At 37.0% G+C, this 26,372-nt stretch overlaps 1 protein-coding gene across 7 annotated transcripts in view; it reads left to right on the forward strand.

Annotated features, from left to right (window-relative positions):
- The window catches only part of NHSL1 (NHS like 1), a 119,061-nt gene extending 93,636 nt beyond the window's left edge, over window positions 1-25,425 (forward strand). For 3 of the 7 annotated variants that reach the window (XM_053461025.1, XM_053461030.1, XM_053461027.1), the window contains exons 2-8: window positions 721-873; window positions 6,284-6,408; window positions 13,014-13,200; window positions 16,471-16,602; window positions 17,557-20,808; window positions 21,135-21,261; window positions 24,022-25,425. In XM_053461025.1, the coding sequence (XP_053317000.1) occupies window positions 721-873; window positions 6,284-6,408; window positions 13,014-13,200; window positions 16,471-16,602; window positions 17,557-20,808; window positions 21,135-21,261; window positions 24,022-24,700 (4,655 nt within the window). In that variant the 3' untranslated portion in view covers window positions 24,701-25,425. Of the gene's footprint in view, window positions 1-720; window positions 874-6,283; window positions 6,409-13,013; window positions 13,201-16,470; window positions 16,603-17,556; window positions 20,809-21,134; window positions 21,262-22,379; window positions 22,900-24,021 lie in introns of those variants that run through there. The other 4 variants (XM_053461031.1, XM_053461026.1, XM_053461028.1 and 1 more) reach the window with 4 other exon arrangements.
- The last annotated feature ends 947 nt before the right edge of the window (window positions 25,426-26,372 follow it).

Raw genomic sequence — 26,372 nt, forward strand, 5'->3', positions numbered from 1 at the left:
CAATAGAAAAACCATTTTGCAATTATGTTACAAGAAATGTCCTTGTTTTCCATAAAAACATCTAATAAAGTGTTATTAATATGGTTTCCATCTCATTGACCAGTCCATTATAATATCACTGTATATGTTATCATCCAGTGGTTATCTTTATTAATAACTGTCTGGGATGCCTGAATCTGAGGGCACCAGGCCAAGGGTAGCCATTTTTAGAAAGGACATACCATGAATAAGAATAGATAATACTTTGTCATACAAATTTTACTCTGAGCCCATAAGCTTTCCATATCCTGCTCTGAAGTCTAGGGCTGGCCCTGCTTTTTCTATAATGCCTTATTTCTTAACCAAATTAACAATATGATTGCAGTAGTCATTCACCTGTGACATAGCTTAGATGTTTTGACCTTGGGGAAGTAGGCAATGAAAAACATAGTGAATCATTTCAATGAAGACCAGATGCTTTTGGCCAACCATTTGATCTCACTCACTATTAATTTGTGCCCATCTTGCCATGCATAATAAAACAGCTGCTCCACAATTTGCCTCCTCAGCCCTTTTATTATAAACTGCAGCAAACTGTGGTCCAGAAACTAGCTGCCTTTGGTGATCCAACTGATGTGAATGCAGTGCTCTCTAACAGTGCTCTCTAACAATTGATATCATAAACTTAAACTGTTTATTCAGAACTATTGTAGCTAACTTTTTATGTTCTTTGCTTTCTAGCTGTTTCTAATCTAGATGAGGAAAGTAAATGGGCCGTACACTACACGGCGGGCTGGCACCAGCAGGAAAATGTGTTCCTTCCCTCTTCCAGACCACCATGTGTAGAGGACCTGCATAGAGAAGCGAAGCTGAACCTGAAGACTGTGTTACGAGGTGAGTAGGCATTGCTAAAATAGTATTCTCAAATTAAATACATGTTTAACGTGCTGTCATAGATGAAATAAATTATGCTGTATATAAATCAACAAAACACTTATGCGTATGATAGATGGTAAAACTGCCAAAATTCCAAATTACCATATAGTTCAAGTTCTCTATGGTCTGACAATTCTTGCCACTGGTATGGTGCTTGAAGACATCTCCTGCACAGCAAATAGTTGAAGGATGGATAAAGGGGTTTATGCATATGGCACAATTTTGCTGAATCCTACATGGGACCATGGAGCTGGAATGTCCCATCTGACCAAGTTTTATTTGTGGTTATAATGTAAATTAGACCATAGAGATTGTAGGTAATTTGTAGTCTCATATAAATAGCATTGAAAAGCACTCTTAACTTCCTGTTCTCATTATTTAGATGGTTATACTTTTCTATTGAATTATTCTTCCATTTTTGTTACATTTGTTCGGGCAGCCATTTTAAAGACGTGGTCAGCAAATCAGTAATTATGCTACATTTGCCAACTTTTGCCATGGATCTCTGGTATCCTAAAATAGTCCATTCTTAAGCAAATATACTTACTGATAGACCGGTAAAATCGGTAGACTCCCTGGATCTGGTTGTGCTTTATATACCAGTTTTAATCTCCTCTTTAAGCAATGGTTATCTGAGAGGGTTAACTTATTTTTGGTGTGAAAATGCACCAGCAGAGTAGTTAAAAGTAGGTCAAAAGACTTCTCAATCTAGCAGCGATACATATATACAAACAAAGGAAAATGTTTTCCCATTCATTGGGTTCATAATTTCCTTCAAGACAAAGATTTACCTGTCTCTGATCTTACTGAATTTCTAATCTTCTTGTAGTTGTATATGATTTATCTTAGCACTATGGATACTAATCCTTCTTAAGGGTTTATGTAGATTTAATAGTAATCGTTCATTGCATTGGAGGGCTGGATTTTTAGAGGGTGTTCTCTGTCTGGTAGGGTGTCGGGGGAGGGACTCGGCCTCAGGTTCACACACAGGCCTTGTGTTTCTCACATATGTAAAACCCGTCTCCATGGGAACATACCGCAGCTTTGGGAAATCGAGGCTGAGCCTTAGCACCACACGTTCTGAGGGCACATGTAGCAGACGTTTGTTAGCTATAATATTAGAAGAGCCATGCCACTTCACATTAAACTTCATTAAAACTTGAAACTGAAAAAAGACTATAAGTTTTTTCTATAAGGTGAAGTATGTACATAATAATAAACATTTTCACATAGTTCTGAACATTGATGAAAAAGGGGAAATTAAAAAAAATGGTATTCAGGAGGGAGGAAATTAATCCACAAAATACAACTGTCCACTGAACACTATTGCACTCAAAAGCTGTCCGTGTGTTCTTCTATCCATGTTTGCACCTGTTTCTTTTTATGTTGGTGTGCATCAGGGACTTTGTTCTTTGAGTATAAGATATGTTGTCTTTCATATTTTATTAATGAGCATCTCTTTTTGTGTCGTTATGGAAAGAGAGCGGAATGGACGGTAGTTGCGCAAGGCATCACCATTCCTTCTTGTTGTTCCACTTTTACCACTTGCACCTGAATTGCTTCTTATGTTACATCAGAGTTAGGAGCTTGCTAGGTTTTACCCAGAGTCTCAGGGTAAAATGTTGCTTTTCAGGGGCTACAGTTGAATGTCCTCAATCTATGGGTGGGTGAGTAGTGTTTAATCACATAAATCTTGCTGAGATTCTCCTCATATTCCATTCTAACTACTACAACCCCCCTACCCCATCACAACCATCCCTGGTAAGTTTTCAGGTATGAGAATAGTTTCTCATAACTCGTTAAATCATATATTCTTTTTTGTTAGTACAGTGTGTGAGAATGTGTTGTCTTTTAACATCCAAGGCATTATGATTAATAAACAGTTCTCTGTAAAGCCATCAATCCCAAACTTTCTGAAAGTCTCATTCTTTACAATGATATGATCACGAAAGGGTAACCGTGTTATGAATCTTTTATAACATGACATGCCCTGGATTGCCTTTTGTTCAGCGGTGCATTAATAAAGCCAGTCTGCTATAGTTTGTGAATAAAACCATCATGCAAATATTGTTCAATAATATATGCATTTCCATTTCCATGGGTCTCTTACCATGTAGACAATCAATTTTATACCCCTTTAAGCAGTAAAGGACACACTTTTCACGTTAAGCCTTTGGGCATTGAACGAATGGTCTTTGTGTGCTAAATACATACAGGGTCATATTTATTTTCCTGTGTTCGTATTTTAATTGAGTTCTGCAGTTTCTCTCTAACTAATGTAAGTTTCAAGAATATAAAAAGTCAGTACTCATATTGAAGTGTACTGATGACAGAGGTGTGTGCTTTACAGATCAAATCATATGTTGAATGCATTGCAGTGGCTTAATTGCTAGCAATTGCATAGATATAAAAAAGGTATTTTTCTTTTTGCCTCAACGCATGCAAACAAAATGGTTTGTTTCCTTGTACTCTTCAGCTTCCTGTCCAGTTTTGTTATATGGAACTCGATTTAGGAGGGGAAATGATGGGTGATCCTGTCTATTTGCATCCTGAATTAATTGTGGAACTTTTTACATTAGTGATGAGTCTGAGGTTACATATTCTCTGCAAGACCATTTTTCTCTCAGGAACATACCCATTCTGTATAACTGCCTGTACCAAAACACATATACCTTCAAACACTCAATACCTTTCAAGTGTCTCTCAATAGTGGGGTACAATCCTTGTATGAAATCCAAACTGCTTTTTGGATTCCTCTCCTGTTGAAGCACAGTGTTTTCTAGACTCTTGAAGTCAGTTGGGCAGTAGGCTTCAAGAATGGAGGAGGAGGAAGTGGTCAACAGTGATCCTACAGTTTGTGCATTTTGATTTTTTATTTTCTGCTGTTTCCAGTGGGCCGTAAAACATTTTAGTAAAATAGTTTAGATTTTTTAGTAAAATATAGAAAGAAGGTTTGGCAAATATAGGAACATGATCGTTGCCTAAGATTTGGCAAGCTTAACCACTGTATTGTAAACAATAGAAAAAGGACTGAAAAGGAAAACATCCAGGCCCTAGTGATGACCGAAGGGCTTAAGCTGATGGTTGTATGGATATGATGCATTCTGGGAACACCTGATGATGTTTACAGATGCAAACATTAAAGCAAATTCAATGTATTCATCATCCATGGGAAAACTATACCCTGTTTTCACAATAACAAAAACATTGTCATGTTGCTTTTGAAGGGCCTTTATTTGAGGAGATCTTGTTTTCAGAAATAAAAGACAATATATCAAAGTCAAATAGCCTTTGATTTGCCAGTATACACAACTACTTTTTGCGCATGAGACTATTTATTTTTTAACAACAGAAGGATGAGGTAAAGGCCGTATTTATTGTCAAGCATTTTGTGTGCTTATTAATGTTTACATAGATAAAAGAGTTGGCATTCAAACTTAGACGTGTTCTCAGCTGCCTTAATGGGTCAAAAGCCTCCTGTTTTCCTTTTGCTGGTTGATCAAGGGTATCATTTAAACTAACCAATGTTTCCAAGCCCCTCATTTGTAAACTGCCATTGTATACTATGTGGACAAAAGTATCGGGACAGCTGACCATTACGCCAACAGGGACTTTTATGACATTGCATTCATAATACATAGACATTAATATGTGGTTGGTGCCTCCTGTGTAGCTATAACAGCTTCCACTCTTCTGGGAAGGCTTTCCACAAGATTCTTTCTGTGGGAAAGGTGTTTCTGTGGGAATTTTGCCCATTTATTCAGTAGAACATGAGGTCAGAAACTGATGTTGGACGGGAAGGCCTGGCTCTTAATCTCCATTCCAGTTCATCACAGTTTGAGGTCAGGGCTTTAAAACAATGTAATTTAAGTTGTGTAAATGCTTTATTATTCTTCATAGAAGTTCCATAAACAGGTAGCAAGAGGCTCAAAACAGAAAAAATCAAGCAAGATGATCACCTGTGAATTTGCCTCATTTTTAAGATAGATTTTTGCAGTTGAGATATTCAAGCAGTAAACCCCCTTCAGTAGAAGGAGGAGAAGAAGAAACAAAAGCCCGGAAGCCTAGTAAACAGAAAGAAAGACAGATAAAGTCATTCATAGTTTGTGAGAACCCTCATAATTGGCCTAGTATAACTTACTGTGTTTATCAATAGGGATATACAAGTTCGCTTTGGGTGTACACAATACTTCTTTTGATTAAACATACATGAAAAAACAGATTTAGGAGATGCAGATGGATGTGATAAGAGTTTGGCTATATTTATTAAGGGATTATTGTGCAAAGATTCTAAATCCTGATACAGTGAGGGAATTTAAACATGCATGGAATAGGCATATAGCAATCCTGAATCTAAAACAAGATCAAGGACTGATTAAGTTTCGAGTCTTTACATCAGGAAAAATAGGCAGACTACATGGGCCGAATGGTTCTTATGTGCTGTCAAATTCATTTTTTCTATGTTTCTCAATTCTGTAATAGAAATTAAAAATCATCTTAAATCTGGCACTGTAGGATCCCGTTATTGCAGAATATGAAAAACATACCACATTTTGTTATTACAAATGTTTTTTTTATTTCTACACCGTTTTTAAACATCATTGTAACCTTTCTATACAATATTTGTATTGCATGTTGGCATAATGTTAAATGTAAGTAATAGGGGATTTAGGTCAACAAATGTTTCACTCCCCTTAATGCCATGGACTGTGCACTGTTCTGCCTGCACTGACGAGTTATAAGTAAATGAATTATACCCAGACACAACACTGTTGTATTAATACAATGCTAGTTTGGTATAAATAAACCTTTATTTTACTAGAATTTCCATAGAATTTCCAAGTGTGTCAGTAACCACGTCAATAGTTGTTTATTTTGGTTGAGCATGTAGAAATTTCATATTTTTGCCTGATAGGCCATAACTTGCAGACATTCCCTAATGGCAGAATGTCAGATTCGGTGTCTTAATGGATAAAACATGTTTTAAGGAAGGGAGATCATTGTTAATCTACGGGGAAATGCATATCACCTATGAGGGTTGTATCACAAGCCGTATTGGTCCAAGAGCAGATTAAATCTTTAGCTGATGTACAGTCACATTAACTTTCTGGAGCACTTGTTAATCTAAAGAAGAGGCCTCTGAAGTCCTGAAGGTCTATGTGACTCTACATCCTTTTTCTGTTGTTTTTGCACAATTAAAGCAATTAACCTCAACTAAAGGCTTAATCTTAATAGGAGCAACCACCTTGCTGAATTTGTCAACACAGGCATCATTGATCTGGTTCCAAATTCATTTTAATCTATAGACACTTACCATTAATCTGCTTTTGGGATGCTTTCTTACTTTTCAATTTACTTCCTTGTGTAGAATGTGACAAGCTTCGGAGGGATGGATATCGCAGTTCCCAGTACTATTCTCAAGGACCAACTTTCTCATCCTCCAATATGGTTTGCACGCATTATCAAGAAGACGACGAACAACAGGATCGCAAGGTACTCTAAGGATCTAGTCATATAGAACTTGTTTATGAGACCTAAAACATATGCTTTTCAAATATTTTCAAAACTATATTAATTTTGGTTAGATATAGCACTTCTGGGATAATGTAACATATATACCCTGATTAGATCAACCTAGCTGCCTCCCTGCATGGAATATGTTGTGGAGGCAGTAACATGATCTTTCCAATGTATCTGCCTTTCCAACTGTTTATCCTATTGAGAATGCCCACTATGTCAAGGATTGGTAGTATATAATCCAGTGATGGAGAAAGAACATTTTAGGAGTTCTACTACCAGGAATAAAGCACACTAAATTATGTGTGAATTTAGTATTATCAGCATGTATTATCACATAGAAGGTTATGTAAAAAAATGGATTCTTGTGCAAAGTGTTCATATCGCCATGGCAACCATTGGAATGGCCCCATCATCAGGAAAATTCTGTTGGCTGTCATCTGTCAGGGATGCCAGAATGAGAAGTGATGCACAATCCCAAGTTTAGAACAACATTTTTTGCTTATCTACCTTCTAACAGGCAACTGCTTTTACTACAAAGACATAGACTCTGTTCCAAAACAAAAATTTCCCCCCAAAATTATCAGCTACAGACAAATAGTATACCTAGAAAATAAACATTTTAGAGTGCCAAATACATTATGGATTTTTTACTGTAATTATTGGTCATTGTTATTGCAATCTTACAAAACAACATATAGTTTCACCCTTCCAGTGTCTTTTTTTTAATTAATCACAGTTTTTTTGAGAGTCTGTTATCTATTGTATTTATTAGAAAAGTTAGCTGTAAAGTGGCCTCTATCCAATGCACAGATTTATTAAATAAAAGATGGGACAGCTTGCAGTCGGAATATTTTTTTTTCACTGAACAACCACGTCTAATTGTATCACAGCAAAATGCAAAGGGTCAAAGAATCAGTACAGTTATCTCAATCTATCAACCACTAAAAGGATTTCAGCCATTAGTAAAATGATCCTTAAAGGACACTGATGAAGAAAATGAGCTACACATAATCTTTATAAGTGTTCATTTCTTATAGCAATCTATGTATAGTAAATAACACAGCTGTCTTGATTTTATAGCAAATCACATCCAGAATTATAAGTGAATATGCCATTTTCCCTGTGTCTTTAATCTCCAAGTATAATATCGCCTTAGTAGTTTCCAAGATCTAGTTAATTACTAATTTTGTGGTTAATTTACCATATTCAAAATGGGGGGGGGGTAGCAATTGTATTTTTGTTAGTATCCAGATGTGTAATTTTCACAACAGTTTTACACAAAGAATTATACAAATATAATGCTCAGAAAAGGTTCCTTTTGGATTCAACACGGTTTAGGTTTAGTGGTTAATTAACATTTACATAAATGTAATGAGTTAGGTTTTAATAAGCAGTAAATAACTTGTCAGATGATGCAGTATGTGTGTGAAGTTCTCATATTTACATTCTAAATTACTTCTATGTGCTGATTTTATCCTGAAACTTGGTGGTAGCCTTCAAGAGTCTAGCAACAGATACTTTAAAGTGATTGGTGTCCAGAGAGTAAAGAGTTTAATGTTTAACTGTAGAGACATTGGGACTGCAGTTACTAGTTATACCGTAATTTATAGCTATCAGTGCTTACTCCTCAGAAACATATCATGTAACACCTGGGAATTAATGTCCACCTCCATAGGCAACAGGCGACGACCACACAATTAAACTGTGGCCCCAAAGGTCTCTGTGTCTTGTGAGTATGAAAATACAGACCTAGGAAGCCTAGTGGAGCAGTTCCCAAGAATGATAACCATTATAGGAATTCACAAAACACATAATTCTGTATTTTAAGTTTTTAAGCTCTACCCTTATGGTTAGAGGTTAGACCCACACGAACATGCACTAACATATTCTACATTGGAGAGATGTCTTGATACCTAGTAGGTCTCACATCGCACTTTTAAATTGAAGTACGCTTGCTGCAATTGGAAGCTGGAGCAGATAATATAGTCACATGTTTCATGGGTATCTGACTAGTCACTGAAGCTCTTTCATTTAATCTTTTCTTTTTCTCACAGTCTAATATGTTAGGATGCATCTGTCAATCTTGCCATAGTGTCTGCTGTTGCTTGGTGCCCTGGACCTTCAAGGTACTCAAGCTGTAGAATAGACACATGTAGCTCCACATGTTATTACTTTAGTGATACATCAGCGATTGACAACCTTTGGTTCTTAAACTGCTATTGAATATATTTGATTTAAACCACACCTGGAGAGCTGCTGGTTGCCATATCCTGTATTAGAGCACCTGAGCACCACATCCTTTCCTGTGCATTGCTTGTTCCGAGGATGGAAGCATAATTTTAAATTCACATGTATCTATGAAGATTAAGAAGTAGCTTCATTCTGATTGGCTGAGATTGTAATATGATCCTGTACGTAATAATACGGTCTCCAGTTCAATACAAACATGTATGTTCCATAAAACTAGCTTATATGAAACTATTATTCCTTTTAAATACACTTGCATATTGCATGTTATATTAGTAGATTCACTTTTACCCCAAATAGGTTCACCAGAAGAGGTTTAAAATAAAGTGCAAGACCTATGTTTTACATGTTTGTATGTTGAGGGTGATATTACTTTGGGTCATATTAATAGAGTGGTGGATAATCATTACCTTAACCTTGTATCCGGACCTTGTGCATAAGATGTCTGTTAGTATACTGTTCCATGTGCTAAATTGAGGTAATTTATCAGTCAGTTTCAATTAATTTTTTCAGCAAAGAAATGTGTTACTGTAATTTGCAGAATACTTTAATACAATGACCAATCTGATTAAACACATTTGTGAATAGCCATTTATGTGTGTATCTATGCAATTGTCTAAAAGCTCTCAGTTTTTAGATTTCATGATTATTTAAATTTAAAAAAACAACAAACCCTAAATAAATAAATATGTTTATAAAACATATAAAACATAACTCCGTGGTCACATCGCGTTACATAATACACAACATACGCTTAGGACAAACTGAATGTTAGCATTTAACGCCATTTAATATGTTACTGTATGTATCAATACATTTGTTTTTCCCCCTCTTCATTAATATTATGACATACCAGTTACACGAAATCAAATGATGGTGCCTATTGATCTGCTTAGATAACATTCCGGCTTAAATCATGTTCCATCCCCATGATCTCAGAATTGCTTCTCTGCTTTTAAAAATATAATTACCCTCGGCTAAACCTATTGTGCATGACTTAGATCACCCAGTAGCCAATGTGGAAATGCTTAATTTTCCACCTTGGTGGTAATGTTGAAACTAGACATTCTATTTAAAAAATGTGTTTATGTCTATTGTCATGTCAAGTGTTGCTTGGTAATGACCTTCGTATACATTTTGCATATTGTAATTTCGCATGTAACACAAGTCTATACTTTCTGTGCCAGCTGCACAGTTTGGTCCTATGTATATTGTCAGCGGTACAGAAAAGGAGCAAAATACCGTATCCCGGTGTAAAGGTCAAATCTGATTGACAGTCAAAGCTAGGAAGTCTAAAAGATGTTTAAAATGTTCTAAGAGTTGATTTTTGTTTTGCTCGTGTAAGGTACTGGCTGCCTGTAAATATGAGAATGGTTAGTGCCTACAGAAACCCATAATGCTGATGTGAAAATTGAAATCATCTGTACACACTGTTAGTTCTGCGGTTACTGACCTTCCAAGTGACACCAGCCCCCCTGACCTATTTTATAAGCCATTGGTATCAGATAAAATCAGGTCATGCTACATATAAACTAGAAAGCAGACACCAAAGATGGATAGATCACGGGGGGGGGGGCTGTCCTGATTTTTCACACAAGCATTCATTAAAGGTTTTAAGGAAAATGCTAGGTTAGTTAACTACAGCTGCACTCTATAGACTCCGTAAAAAAAGAACTAGAAGAATTCAAGCCATTCAAGTGCAGAATCATTGATAATCAGAACAAACGCGGTTTGTTATTAACAAGCAGGTCTCATACACTTTCACAAACAACACCATTTGTGTATGCATAAAAAGTGCCAACGCTTATTATAAACAATGTATATTATGCAATGCTTTAGCAGCGAAAATAAGAAACACTACTATGAAAAGACACCTAAAAAACACTCAATGCTTTCAAACCGTTTGTAGTTCTTGGCTATGGAGACAATAAAACTCTGTAACAGCAGCAGTGCTCTCCAGAAAAAAAACCCTAAACTTTTCTTTAGTTGTTATGGCTTGTGAATAGAACATTTTCTGGCTGTAGGCAAACCGTTGCTTTATTCAGTGGGAAAATCCATGCAAGTATGTAAGTGTTTTTTTTGTTATTTCCTAATCTGTGCCAGTTAAAGCATATCATTATATAGCTGATGCATTATGTCTAGGTAGTGTTCCTAGGGTTGTCCACATTCCTTGGTCACTATACAGCTTTCCTATTAATTGCACATCCCTTGGAGGATGTCTGCAAAACATTTTGGTAGGAACGTAATTGTTATATATGGAGAAGACATATTTTGCATAAACTTATCAATGAAATTAAGGTTAGATTACAAGACAACTCTTGTGAAATACAGTAACTCACTTCAATAATCTCATCAGGTACATCATAACGGCTTTCTGGTAACTCTAACCTGCCCATCTCCACCATATGTTCTTTAGGTCTTTTTGATGGGAAGTATGCATTTAGCAGCCAAACAGTCACAGTTTTTGCAGGACAGTCCAGATTTTCAGCCACTATTCCACTTCTGTGGACAGTGACCTTTGATCTCCCCAGAACGGCCAAGGGTCCTTAAAAATCAATTGCAGCTCCCACGTTGCCTCATTGCACTGCCCTCAGGCTGGACGTCACAAGGTGCCCAGCCCCCTACATAGGTGTCCTTACTTTATTACAATTTTCACGGTCAATCCAACTCCCAGCAGAAGTGATATATTGAGGGATATATTGAGGGAATTTAAACACCCATAGGATAGGCATAATGCTATCCTAACTACAAGACAAGAAAAAGGACTGATTAAAGTTGACACTTCACAGTAGAAAAAATCCATATATATGTGCTAAGTAAATCAGAATTTTCCAGTAATGGCAGTATCATAAATATGTATATGTTTATGTTAATTAGATGAAGTTAGTGATTCCTCTTACACAACCAGCATAATACTTCTTGCCTGGTGAGATACAGAGTAAGATGTGTGTATTCCGCCTTTGTTTGTTCTTAAACAGAAATTCTCAAATTTACCAAGTACCCTTTTACCTGTGAACAGGTTTTTAATAGTTTAGAGATGGACACATTCTGGGATCTACAAGACATATGCATTATTCAGCGACATTGAAAGGATAATAATCACATTCCATTCCATTCTATTCCAAAAGAAATTCTGCTTAACATAGAACTTTCTATCTTCTTTCAACAGCGAAAAGTGGTGTTTCTTATAGCCATTGCATCTTATAATTAACAAACCCTGGAGTACTCAGAAGAACATATATGTTTAAAAAAGTACATGTTCCTTTGTGAAACTCCATCAGTACCCCCTTGTTCCTTTTTTTTACTTTTTAGCACTTGGCTACTCCAGTTTTTAGTTTGCGGCACAGGTTTTGTACCTCTGTGGTAGATGGGTGCTTGCAGAGTCCTACGCCAAACCTTAATACTACGGGAGAAAGCCTTGGGAATGCATTACCTCTGGTGTCTTCTGCTTCTTAGTGAAACACACTTTGTTTACCAGTCAGAAAAGGCCAAAAATTGGGTATTACTGCTTATAAAGTGATAAACGTATCACCTGAGCACCACTCAGGTTCAGTTATGTCCCAACTGATATGTGTTCAAGGCTTATTAGGAAAAACACCACATATAATTGTGCTCATGAAGCGCAGAATAAAAATCTTAACATTCTTCAGCTACATAGTTAAAATGGAATATGCTATGTCTGTGGCGAAAATGAATGAGAAACAGTGATTGGGGAGTATCTAATGTAATGTAGATTGCGTTATTAGACACTTTATTAGATACTTTAGAAACTGTGCGGAGGCTCATTATTTCATGTAATGCAATCCTTGATTTACCAAATAGTTGATAATTGTCAACATTGGACAATATAAGATTCATACATAGAGGTGGGAAATAAAATTATTTCCTTTTGTGCCCCTTTTTTGGTTAATGTGTTGGTTCCAAAATGCATTGTTGAATAAATTAAAAGGTGTGATTCCGCGGGCTTTATTAATCACAGCGCGCTCCATCTGTGCACATTATGTGGCCAGGTTTGTTGTCGGAGTTATAATCTGAATCATATAAGTCTGTGGATCCCAGAGGCAACCGTGGATAAAAAAAAAAAAAACACTTTGATTTCCCTGTTTGTTAGCATTTTCGTTCATGAATAGAACAAGATTTTGACACGATTTGCTAACAATCACATCATTACATGGAATCATTTTATTAAAAAATAAATGTAATCAAGTCAGCCAATGTTGAGAGTATTCAGTTTCACTGTAAGTCTAGATTCTGTTTAGATAGAAGACATTTTTGAAACAAAAAAAGCAAATTATGCATCACCCTGTAACGGCTTTCCTTTACTTTTTCAGTTTTCTGTTTCTTCAAGCGAAGAGGAAAAGCTTCTGCCAGGGAAAAGGCCTAAAACTCCAGTTTCACAAGAATTCTCTGATACTCACACCAACTGGACTAAGTCACTCCCGCTTCCCACTCCAGAGGAGAAGATGCGCCAGGAGGCGCAGGCAATACAGACTGATGTGATACCAATAAATGTATCAGGTATGATTACCAGCATTACAAAGAATGGAATATTTAACAAAGCCGGCCATGTTATAATAAGTTTTAATTGCAGACCAAACTTGCAGCAAGTACTCAGTATATGAATGCGGTACAATTTTCAGTACTCAAACATAGCTGGACTGCAAATCACATTGTAGTCAGCCAGCCATTACCTGCCTGGGCATCTATGTATGTATAAACACAACGATGAACCTTTAGTTGCAATGCTAAGGTCCTACTGCTTACCATTTTGCCAATAGACATCCATTTCATAATTTTTGGACACGATTTAAAAATAAATAAAAGACTCCCCTTTCATGCCGTATATGTTTAGATGTGACAAGGCTATACTGTATTTATTGTGCAATAAAATGGCAATAATCTTGTATTTTAACATAATTCCTTAACACTCTGTAGGGACCACCTGATAACTTTAGCATGATTTGGTGAGATGGAGCAAAAATTAGACTATGCAACTCCCTAAACATCAAGATACTACTAAAATACCAAATTCTCAATAATGATTTCAGTATTTTATTTTTATTAACATGTCCCGAAATATCAAGCCCAGAGCGTAAAAAATGTACAGGAAAAAAAAATCTTTAAAAATTATATTTAAATATTTACCTGTCTCTTTCCCTAAAAAAGCATGTGGTGTTTGTATGTACAATTTCTTGTCATATTTGATATAACGATGTAGAAAAATGTTTTAAGGTCTTAGTGCAAGTTGTGCACATTTCTTTTTACTGATTTCCCTTACAATACAACACAAAGAAAGTGGGGGAGGGGAGGGTTAGAGTCATTCATTCTTCAAGACCTGATGGCAGCTGAGACAAAGCCTGAATGAGTTAAAGAATGTATGGTTGGTGTGCAGCCAGTCTGCCCCCTAGTGGCTGTTCTGTCTGTAGCACTTTCGGGATTTGTTTTATACATAGAGGGGGCATCCTACTAAACAGGTAACAAGGCTGTTGTATTTGTTTGACCTTCCAGGATGATTAATTAGCTGGAGCACTTTAAATGAAGAAAAGAGCATTACAAACACTTCTTATAGCTAAAGTTCAATTGTTCATTCTGGCAGTATACAAGTTCAAGATTAAGATATAAAAAAGAATCTTTTCGTTTCTATTTTTTTAGTGCTATCATTTAAAGTGGTACTGTACAAAGTCTCATTCTACAGCTATGTCCCCATACATATTATGAGTACATATTATAAGTACATTTATTATACAGACCAGTCTGCCAGAAGTACTTATACTGCTTCCTTTTCTTATGTGGGGTATCTTGGGAGCATAAGCTCATTGGGTGTGGCTCCTGAACCGGTGTGTGTGTGTGTCTCATTGTTTTAAGGGGTTAAACACTGGGGGTTTTGTGCCTTAATTTGAAATAATTGTGATTTCTCTTCTGTTTTTTTTAATTATTAATATATTGAAGGGTACTAAATTACTTTTTTTATACTGGAAAACACACTTAAAAAAAACAGGCTGTAATTATATTAACTCCTTAATGGAAAAGGTTCTAGATTTTTTATATATCTTTGTTCAACCATAATGCCCCTCTCTCTTTTGGATTACCCAAGCAAATTATGTTTTATTGTTTTTTTTTTGTTTTTTCTTTAGCTTTTGTTTTAAAGCTATATAGAAAACACATTTTTACATATAATAATGAAAATTACCTTAAATGTTCCATACATACTGCACCATTTTAACTTTTTTTAAATATTATAATATACTTTTGGTTTATTGGGCAGTGAAGGGGTTTTATTTTATTTCTGCCTTTGTCGGCTGTCAGGTAACAAGCATATGATTGACGCTATAGTAGCAGGGAAGTGTGGTTACTGCGAGTATACCCCACCATTTTGGTATTATGTGGCGTGTGTTTAAATATGTCACCCATTTTCAAAGCTGTTACTGGGCCCCTGCAGTATAGCTTCTTCTATAGGTGTGTTGGGTAGTCTGATCATCCATTTTATGGCAAAGTAATACATAAAATTCTGAATCTGGGGATACATTAGAATAGCTTAGCAGTTTGCATTTCCACAATGTTACTGATACAGCTCCTATAATGATTAACAGTTTAAATAAATTGACATGCTTTTGGAAAGACAATGCAGAGTTCAAAGAAAAGGTCCAAAATTGGATACATACGTGTGGCCATTATATATTTTTTTTAATGTAGCTTCCTGCTGCCATGTTTTTTTATGAAACAATATGGAAGGCTGCTAGGCTCCTTACCTTTCCGTGATCTGGTATGTAACATAGCAGACACAGAAAAATGTCCACACGTTTTGCTGTACTGATCTCTTAAAGACTGCATCTTTGAGGGTCAGTGAAATTCAATACCATCATTGCAGTCTGGGCCTTATTGCATCACAATGTCAGCAGAGCCCTCTTTGTACTAAATGAATACAATGTTCATACTAAGATGGAGTCTTTAGTGTTACGATGGTTAGGAAACCTTTTCTCATTTTGTTTGTGGGGTGTTTTTTTTTATTATTTTGTTTGAATGCATGCAGCTTTAACAGTGCCTGAAATAACATTTTGCATGTTCACTTTCCTTACTTCATTAATAAAGTGACCAGATCATTTAATGAAGGAAGCTTATGGGAAATGCATACCATGCAATTGCAGAGGTTTTTCTTTTCAACACTATGGATTACTTCCTTTGGAAGCAATTACTAAACATAATGCCTGACAGTTCTGTTACTTGGTACCCATTATATACTATTTCAAACCATCTTTAATGCTGCCACAATAAGGATTTCTGTCTTCTTTTTATACCTGTAACCAGATTATGTGAGAATTAAAAAAAAAAAAGCTGTATTTCTTTAAAAATTATCAGATTCACTTTCTAATTTAATTCTGTGAGACCATCTTCATGGAGACAGTATGGCATATGAGCTTTAAAATCAGTCTGCATATTCTCTTTGGTATTACGCCTGTACAAAGTCAACACAAAGCATTATAATTTAAAAATAGGTAATTAAATTGACCATTATTTGATTTTAGTGTTGCTTCTTATATTATTCACCATTTTTATACACCCTTAATTTTAAATCACTCTTTATTACTTAAAGATAAACATCTTCTGAAACCTTTATTGTGGCAACCTGTTTTATATCTTTCGTGTGTTTGTCTTTGCTCTGAGAATACACTAACATCATCCATTAAAGCCTTCCTTGTTATTCTTTGAGTAGTGTAGAGGTAACCAATGCATGATGTTAGAGGTGCTTGGTATTAATGTTGCCTCGCTTGTTCTACTACTCTGTATCAGGGGAGAATTTCGACCGCCAGGCCAGCTTCCGGCGGTCACTTATTCACACAGATACTGTGGTAAGGCGGCAGAAGAAAGTCAAAAGGAGAAAGACTATAACAGGCGTTCCTGACAACATACAAAAGGAGCTAGGTATGGCTCATCAGAACTGTATCCCATCAAAAAAAGCCATCCTCACTGCTCATCACTACCAGTCTAATTACACCTACCACCACCCATCAAACAATACAGTCTGATAGCCATTGGAAAAAAGGTGTTAGATACAACATAACTTTAAATTGTTCCCAGCCAAGAAAGATGAGGCAACCTACTAACAACTTAAATGGAACCCATGGCAGTTCCTTAATATCTGTGATGTAAATAACATTGTTCCTTTTCCATTTCCCAAATATATGTTCACTGTTATTTATATACTAACTTAAAAACATTTCTGGAATTGTCAGGTGATGTGCTGATATCAAAGCCTCTATTTCTGCGGTGAAAACAACTGCATGTGCCATGTTTTTATGTAAAGTCCAGGGTTCTTCCTAGGTTCTGGGTTTCTGAAACATGTCAACGTCTTCTCAAACTGGAGTGGTTGCCGTAATTATCTGTATGTGTTGAGCATGAGGTGACAGGATTTTTTTTGCAAAGCTACAAATAATGTGCATGGCAGCACACCCTTAGACAACACCCACACCTCCTCATTCCTCCTATGTAGAAGATCATTAAATTTGTTTCAGTTACCAGCACCAATCGATCTACAAGTTTAGACTGAATCTCATTGACAGCATGATCCATGTTGTGTGTGGGGTGAGGGTGGTTGAAATATTTTATACAATTATATTTCCAATAACAATATTAGCAAAAAAATCTTTCTTTGCATGCTATGGTCTTTGTCACCAATCTGTTTTCAAAAATTCCCATTGATTTGTGTTAACAGTGTGTTAACAGTTTTTTGATGATGATAAATTGTATTTTATTGGCAACATTTTTGTGTGCTCTAGGAGTGTTTGATTTTTCCAAGATATGGGAAGCAAGTGTTTATATCAAATTGAAAAAGTCCTTTCCTTATGAAGTCAACTAAATATATTTGTTCTAATTCAGCAGCAGGTACTGGACAGAAAGAGTTCAGAGGACATTCTTTGCATATACCGGATGACTATAACCCACTGGACACCTGTCGACCTGCAATACAGCGTACAGATATGAGAGATTTTAGCTGCCAGACTGATGATATAAAGGTAATTCCCCCATCAGTCAGAAGAATCCGAGCACAGAAAGGGCAAGGTATTGCAGCTCTCATGTCCAGTTCATCAGGAAACATGTCTACACTCAATGACTCTGCAGGATCTTCTCCACGAGTGAATGGTGAGCTTAACTTCCGTAGCTTGCCAAGGCCAGGAGCGCGAGTCTGTCTGCAATCCCTTGAGCAGAAGCCTGGTGAGATCAACCAGATAGAGGACTCTTTCATTTCTTTGCCACGCCAGCTAAGCAAATTACAAGTGGATAATACTGTAATTCACTTGAGGAATAACCCCAGAGCTGGATCTCTTCAGAGGCCAAAATCCCAAGAGGTTAGGGGCTCTGAAGATGAGGTTTTTTCAAACCCAGCATGCACAGTCTCACCACATGCTGCATATTCAACCAGCGTCATTCCAAATGCCATGCTGTCGTCTTCTTCTGAAGTGATTGCAATTCACACCTCTCAAAGCACTGGACAATTGGAAAGCAAAGTATCGCCCCACTGTTCATCTTCGCATAGTAAGACCATGTGTCGGGATCGTAATGTAAGTGTTAAAGATGTCAATCGTTCCCTAAGCGGTAACTACAGTTCTACTAGACACTCACAAACCTCTGATACAATGTCACCAAATGCCGTAACAGTGATCGCCATACGTGACTCAAGGAATCTAAACAATATACCACAGGCCATGAGCTACAAAATTGATGCTGGCTTCAACAGCCACTCACAGGACAGCGACACACATAGTGAATCAAGCTGCTCAGATGGCAGACAACGAAATGGCAGCATAACCAGCAGCATTGCTAGTGCAGACCATTGGTCATATGAAATGGGAGAGAATGACCCTAGGGGTCTCTCAAGAAAACTGCCATCTGCTGTCTCAAGCTCTCCTGTAAGTAACATGAGTACCTGTAGTTCAGAGAGAAAAGCAGACACAAGCTCTTTGTACTCTGTGGATCATGATGGCTATTACACATCCATGCATGTTGATTCTGGTATAAGCTCATGTAGCCAAAACAATATAATTCATAACCCTAGACACAGCGTAATTAATATCTTTGATAAGAAGGACACTGGCAGTGTAGATTCCAAGTCAAACTACAGTGACAGGTCACTCACACGAAGCATATCTTTAAAGAAGCCAAAAAAGCCCCCTCCACCTCCTTCTAGAACAGACTCACTTAGGAGGCCACCGAAGAAACATGTTAAGTCCAATGGGCAGGTGCTCAGTGAAACACTGATTGCATCACTTCAGCAATCCTTGCACTTAAACCTTAAAGGCAAAACCAGTAGTTCAGCTTCACAAAGCCCCTGCAGTGACTATGAAGATCCTTGGGTCCTTCGGTCACGCAGCCAAAGTACAGTCAGTGCAAGTAGTAGTGGAATGTCAGCTACAGCCACCAATCTGTACTCAATATGTGCTGTCACTCCCTCACAGAGCGAAACAAGCAGCATAAAATCTGAGTACGCAGATCAATGGAGTTACGTTATAGACTATGCACGGACTTCTGATGAGCAGCCAAAACACTCTCCAAGCAGATCATCTGGAATTAATGATTACAATACATGTGAAGTGCGCTGTGGAGTGAAGGTTTCCATGCCAAAATATCACGGAGGCATAGCCAAACCAAATGGTACATCTCCAGAGAAGCCCTGTAGAGTGACTTCACCATCTAGTGGGTATTCAAGCCAGTCAAATACCCCCACCACCTTGACACCTGTACCTGCACTATTAAAAAACATGTCTCCCGGAAATGTAAAAAACAAAATGAAGCCTAAAGTGCCTGAAAGACGATCTTCTTTGATATCATCAGTTTCCATTTCATCTTCATCCACTTCACTTTCATCAAATACATCAGATTCTATACAGCAAAGCGTTAAAAAGTCTAATGTAATTTTAACTCCACTTCACACTCCCCCAACACCCCCACTCACTCCTGACCCACCTTCCCCACCTTGTATGGATGTAGTAGATATTGGCACAGTGCCATCTTCTCCTAATTTCCCACCACCACCTCCGGAGGTAACAATGTTCCCATCTATTGCTGATGAAACGTCATGGGCTCCACAATCCCAAAATACTGATAAGTGTTCACCTGTAAGTTGTCCTCCCCCTCCACCACCACTCATCATGCACTCCAAGGTCCCTCCTCCTGCTCCTCCCCTAAACACTAAGGTGCTGAAAACAAAGATTGAAACAACTCTACAAAGAAAAGAGGAGAATGATAAACCTCTCAATAATCAGGACAACAAACAGGAACTTCTAAGACCAGTCACTCCTCTTGTTACAACTCATGCATTGCAAATGGTACAGTTAAGGTCTGTTAAAAAATCATTAAAACTGGAAAATGAAAAATTAGCTGAGCAGGAGCCAGAACCCAAACCTCAGAATGAAACGTCATCCTTATTTTCACGGCCATCTTTAGTACCATCTGCCACCCTAGATCTCAACACTAGTGTTTACAACAGAGAAAATAAAAATTGCAATACGACAGATGAGCTGCAATCTTCTGAATTTCAGAGTAATACAGTTACATTAACCACAGTTAAGGTATCGGCAGAAAAGACATTTCCAGAACAGAAGTGCGAGGACTTGTATCAAACTAATACGCACAATGGCAACACAACAATTGTGTCCGAAATGTCATCTCCAGAAGAGAAACCAAGCACTTCACAAACTACGCCAAATGCATCTCCCAACAAGAAGCCTCCTCCTGTTTCAAAGAAACCCAAATTGTTCCTTATCGTTCCACCTCCACAGCTTGATTTGGCAGGAGAAAAAATAGCTCAAGTCAATGAGAATGTGAGAAGCTTGCCAAATGCCTCAGAAAGAGAATCTACAAGCGAACATTGTGAAGAGGTAGATGGACGAAGAGCAGCTGAAAACGATCCAAAGGAAGCTGTTGGTTTAGCTTATCCAGTAGGAGAAGCTGGTTTATCCTCTTGTGAAGTAGAAGTAGAAAACATATTTCTTACCCCCCACTTACACCTGGAAACTCAAAATCTTCAGAAAGAGGGTGAACAACTAACAATGTCAGAGGTGGTTCATACTCCAGAGAGCAAGACTGCGAGTCCTAGATGTGACCAAAAAGTACTAGAGGAAGAGGAAAGTGGTAAGCCTTTCATTTTTTTATGACTTTCTTGGTTTGCTTTAAGGTGCACTAACATGTTAAAATGATATGTTTAAACTGCTTAAAATAATATATCTTAAGTGAATTCAGGGTCCTACTCAAATGAGCTCCTATTTTACTATGCTAACCCATCCCTTGACCTTATATGTGAGAAATAAGAAATTTGGTTTAACTAATCCATAAAGTAAGGAGGAATAGTATTTGTTTCCTGAATGTTTGGTAGGTATGCAAAATTGATATTTTAAAAGATACTATGTATTAAAACTCCTAAATATGTAGATACTCACTTTTTAATTTTTATGTTGAAGTGTTTGAGACAGGAAATATAAGTGCTTCCCCACTGCAGACAAGCAGTTGCAAAGAGGATAATAAGGAGCAAGTGATGACCCCAACAAGACCAAGGACCACAGAGGATCTTTTTGCAGCAATTCATAGGTAATCTTCTCGCCTCTCCTACGCTACGTAGGCTGTTCTGTCAGTGCAAGATTTCTTTTGGCAGGATGCTGTGTAATGATACCATCTGTTTATTTTAATTTTTTTAAGACAGCCGTGAACTTTAAAAAGTTATCACAGTACCACAAGTGGAATACGATAATACCTTGTTATTTTAGATATGAATATCTGCTTTGGCCTTGGCACGTATTGTTTTCGAGGGCACTTTAAACACTGACCCAAATTCTTATTTTTTAAATCTTAAATTATTTTTTTCCCCATTTACTGTTTAGGGCTGTTAATATGTCGACATAATAAAAAAAATAAAAATTTAAAACTGATTACGCACCCGTTAGTGCAACCATTGGCATCCACTGGCAAGTGAAATGGGTGGTGGTTGATATGTCAGCTGGGCCATTTAAAGTGGAAAGGAAACAGGAAGGGCATACATTATTTGAGTGGTAAAGCCAAGGAGGAAAATAGTAAGAAATGTGCATAAGAGATGAAATTAAGAAATGGATAAAAGCAAGAGAAAGGACTATTACTTTTATTTTGCCTTTGCCACTCCCCTATCTAAAATTTCTTTGGGTGGCCAATGCTAGAATATATTTGCTGCCTTCAAGTTATATATATATACATATATATATATATATATATATAAGTCCAAAATTAACAATTGCACACCAATCACCACTTTTTTAGCCCGGTGCCAAGTAGCTCCAACAGCAAATCTTATAACATCCAAAAATAGTTACCGGCACTCCAGGGACTTCTTTAAATAATCACTCGAGAAACTGCAGTTTTCTAATCAACGTTTCAGTCTATTAGACTTTCATCAGGACATCAGGACCTGCTGATGAAAGTCTAATAAACAGACTGAAACGTTGATTAGAAAACTGCAGTTTCTCGAGTGATTATTTAAAGAAGTCCCTGGAGTGGCGGTAACTATTTTTGGATGTTATATATATATATATATAATTAAAAAAAAAAAAATTAACTTTGCTAGATTAATATGTAATATCCATTTGATTTTTTTTCTTCCCTCATCAAACATATTACCTCCTTTTCCAACTTTCTGCTGACAATGCCCCCCTCTTTTCTATGCTCGTTCCACAATGCAGTTTGGGACAGAAGTTCAACGCCAATGCCTCATGGCAAGAATGGCTGAAACTGGCAAGTAAAATGGTACACTAGCCCTGTGGCTGTGTATATTACCAGTGTTGGACATGTGTATGTCTAATCCATTCCAAACCATTCTAGACCCCTTTGTGATGACATTGAAAACTTGTTTTTACTCCCGAGAGCTACATATTTTGAAACACTTCCTCTCATTATCCATCATGTTTTTGATTGTTCTGAATCTAGACTGTCCGGTTGAAAGATGCTGTTTTTAAACTTGTATTTGGAAAAGACTGTTCCAAGTATCTTTAAAAATAACTTTTAGTCTTGGGTACATGCAGGATTGGATATGTTAATGTTGCAGTTCCATTTAGTTCTCATGTATGGCAGAGAAACAATTTTTACACTGTATTTTATAGCATATATCAGAGGTCCAAAACAGGGAGGCAATACGCTTTCTCATTGTCTGAATGTTTACTCTCCTCTTGCTGTACCTACGGACTAACTGACTTTTGCCATTCTACTCCTTGCATGTTTGGTGGGTATAAGCAGACAGCTCTTCTTGAGATGCCGCAGTGTCACTAACAAAATCAGGATGCTCTTCAGATTTCCTTCATGATCCATAAAATAGACATGCTCCTGCACTAGTGGAAAACAACTGTTTACTTATTGGTTAACATAAGGATTTACAATGTGCATTTTGTTAACGAGGTAGCTTTTATTTAATTGAATTTGCCTTTATTGGATACACACCAAATAAAAACCTAAAAATGCAAATATTTGCTTTATTTTATATGTTTTTGAGAATACCTATACATTGCGAAAGAGTCCTAATAATTTCAAATGCTTGTAACCTAACGGTATTTAGCTAGCCAAGAAAGGCATCATCTTTAACAAATGTGCTTTTGTTTCTTTAAGCAACTAACACATTACAGCTCTATTTTGTCTAAGTCTTTACAATATGAATATACTCTAATGCCATCATGTGGTGAAGATGGCTCGCTACAATTTACACAAAAGTTCTGAAAACCTTAAAATTCTTGCAAGGTTAGCCTGGGCATTTTGCGTAGTACAGTAGTTGTATACATTTACAATTATCTAATTCCCACATATTTGCATTTACAATTCTTGTTTATTTACATTAAGCTGTAATAATTTCCAAAGCACACCATAAAGTAACATCAGAACAATAGCTTATGACCACCTTGCAGACATTTCCATGAACCCCCTAGAACTTGCCCTGGTAGCAGCTCTAGTTAAGATTGATGAATTAAACCTTTGGATACAATATAATCTAACACTTATAAACAATAAGGTTGTCAGAAAATACAATTGATTGTACAAGGTAAATGAGGAATATAGTATAATTTAATCAAATCTTACTGATTGTTAAGTACAGTTGTAGAAGGATAGAATAAACTATATAATGTCCTATCATTGAAATTGGGTACTACATTGTTAAGACTGTGCTTTTAGCTCCTCAAAAGCACCATGCCCACTGGAACTGCACATTAAACATACAATGTGAAACTGTGTCCGGTCAAAGAGGGTGACTTATTTAGGAGAGTCATTTAATCTAGGATGAACAGGCACTATAGGAGAACACTTTTCATATATTGGTTCTTTTTTCGTTTTTTAATATAGATCCAAAAGGAAAATTCTTGGCCGCAAGGATTCTGATGATGATCGTAGAAATCACTCTCCCTCTCCGCCTGTCACACCAACCGGAGGTCCACCAAATATCAGTACTTTCAAGCAGACAGGAGCAATCCAAAGAAGCATTCGTAAATCCAGTACCAGCAGCGACAACTTTAAAGCTCTCTTGTTGAAGAAGGGAAGTAGGTCAGAATGTGGGTCACGTATGTCTGCAGCAGAAATGCTGAAGCACACTGATCCAAGGTTTCAGCGATCCATGTCAGACACAACAATGGACCACCCAGAAAGCCCAACTTTGACCTCACCAAACAAGAACAAGAGGGCACAGGAGGAATGGGCCAAGAGTGAAGGACTCATGCCCAGAAGCATGTCAGTCTCGGGGACCAGATACAGCCGTTCAAGAACACCTCCTTCTGCAGCAAGCAGCAAGTATAATGTCCGTAGCCGACTCCAGAGCAGCCCTATGACTGTAATTTGTGAAGGAGAAGGTGAAGCTGTTGATACTGTAGAAAGCTTCCCAAAGATGCCGCTTATAATCACAAAGAGCCTTGACAGGTTTGATAGATCTGATTCTGGAATTAATGAATCTGTGGATTCCGAAGGGAACAATGACAAAGTTGATATAGACTTGATGAGTAGACTTTTACAAAGTGAAGAAAAAAGCTAAGGTTTATCTGGGGGGCTGATCATTCTAATCAAAATGCAACCAGTCCCAGCGAAGCACTGAGAATGACCTGGACACGGACTAATGTTGGATGTACCAGGCACCTGTAATACTAAATGGTAATGCATTGCAGTGTATTTAAAGTAGTGATTGGCAGGGATGACCTGTTGTGCAGTTAGTGCAAGAGGTTGGAGTTGTCAAAAACTACTGATGCTTCTTCTGGAGTTGGATCCTTTAAAACTCATATTGGGAAGAAAGGGGCAAGCGTATTCAGGAAAGCTGACCCAAGGATGCGATATCAGGTTGATGATCTGCAGTCAGATCCTAGCTTTCTGGAGGTAATGGAAGTTGTAATCCAATCACTTTTGCTAAGCAAGCATATAGCAATGCGTGCTGTATTGTATTAGGTTAAAATAAAGCAAGTTCTATTTAACAGGGTATGGTTAAACTAGAGACACATTGCTGGCATGATCTGGATCATAATCCAAGCCTTATACATTGAGTGCTATTGGTGGCAGATAGAGTCTTGTCAGTTTAACCCGAGCAGATCTTTGGTTTATAATTATTCTGGTACTATTTTTTTCAGAATCCTTCCTATTATTATTATTATTATTATAGTCATTAGCTCCTGTTGTGTATTTTCAGCTGCTGTGCAGCGGTACAATTCCAGGTTTATTTCTTCATTAGGACTTCATTTGTCAAAAATTAAAGAAAATACAAAAAAAAAACACCAGACGTTTGCATTGTATGCTCTCAAAAGTACATTGCCTATGTAGACTCAAATTGAGAAATGTTGTAGGCTGGCATAGATAAACACATCACCTATTGATCGCAATGAATGGTAGACCCACAGTTTAATTGAAAGCATTTTTACACTGCCAAGGAGTTCAATACTTAGCCGGTGAGGGGGCCTGCAATTCGTTTGCAATGTAATACATTTTTGTAGCTTCAGAATGATTTTAGTTCCTATACAAACTTTTTTTTTTTTTTTTAAATCAGAGAACTTTGCACTACAAAGCTATTTGTGTAACCTTTATATATAAATGGTTGGCATTAAAAGGGTCATTTAATAAGAAAAACATGACGCCATTTTTTTACCTGGAAAACATTGGTTACCAAAGAGTAGTCTTTTTTTTTTCTTTATTTTTAATAAGCCTTTACATTTTCTTACGAGTTTTTAGCTGGCAAATAAAGGCATTTTACAAATTGGATGAATATTTTATATCAATTTATAAGATGTTTTGATGATTTGTGTACTTTTTAATATTATTTGTATATATTAGAAGTTCTAAGTCTCCACTTTTTACCTGCATTCAAAATGTGTACCTTTTTAATACTTTTCAGTAAAAAGTAACAAATCCTGTTGTTAACCCATTGGCTGCTGAAGGGAGTCGATAGCCATTGAGAGGCATCCTATGACACTCCAGTTGCTCTATACTTTGGTTCTGACCATTCTTAGACAGCATAGCCTCTACCCCCAAGCAGCAAATGTGTTAATTTATTTAGTTCTTCTGTGAAATGTGGATGTAACTTTAATCCTTGGTTTTAGTGTATGCATTCGGGGGCCTTCATTCTACTAGGAAAATGAGAATGCTGTGACTATGCTTCGAATAAAGCAAAGGTTGAAAGGACAACGAGTCTTGTGTCTTTGATGGGTTTCTAGTGCAGCAACTGA

The sequence above is a fragment of the Spea bombifrons genome, chromosome 3 (genome assembly GCF_027358695.1).
Source record: "Spea bombifrons isolate aSpeBom1 chromosome 3, aSpeBom1.2.pri, whole genome shotgun sequence".
Taxonomy (NCBI): domain Eukaryota; kingdom Metazoa; phylum Chordata; class Amphibia; order Anura; family Pelobatidae; genus Spea; species Spea bombifrons.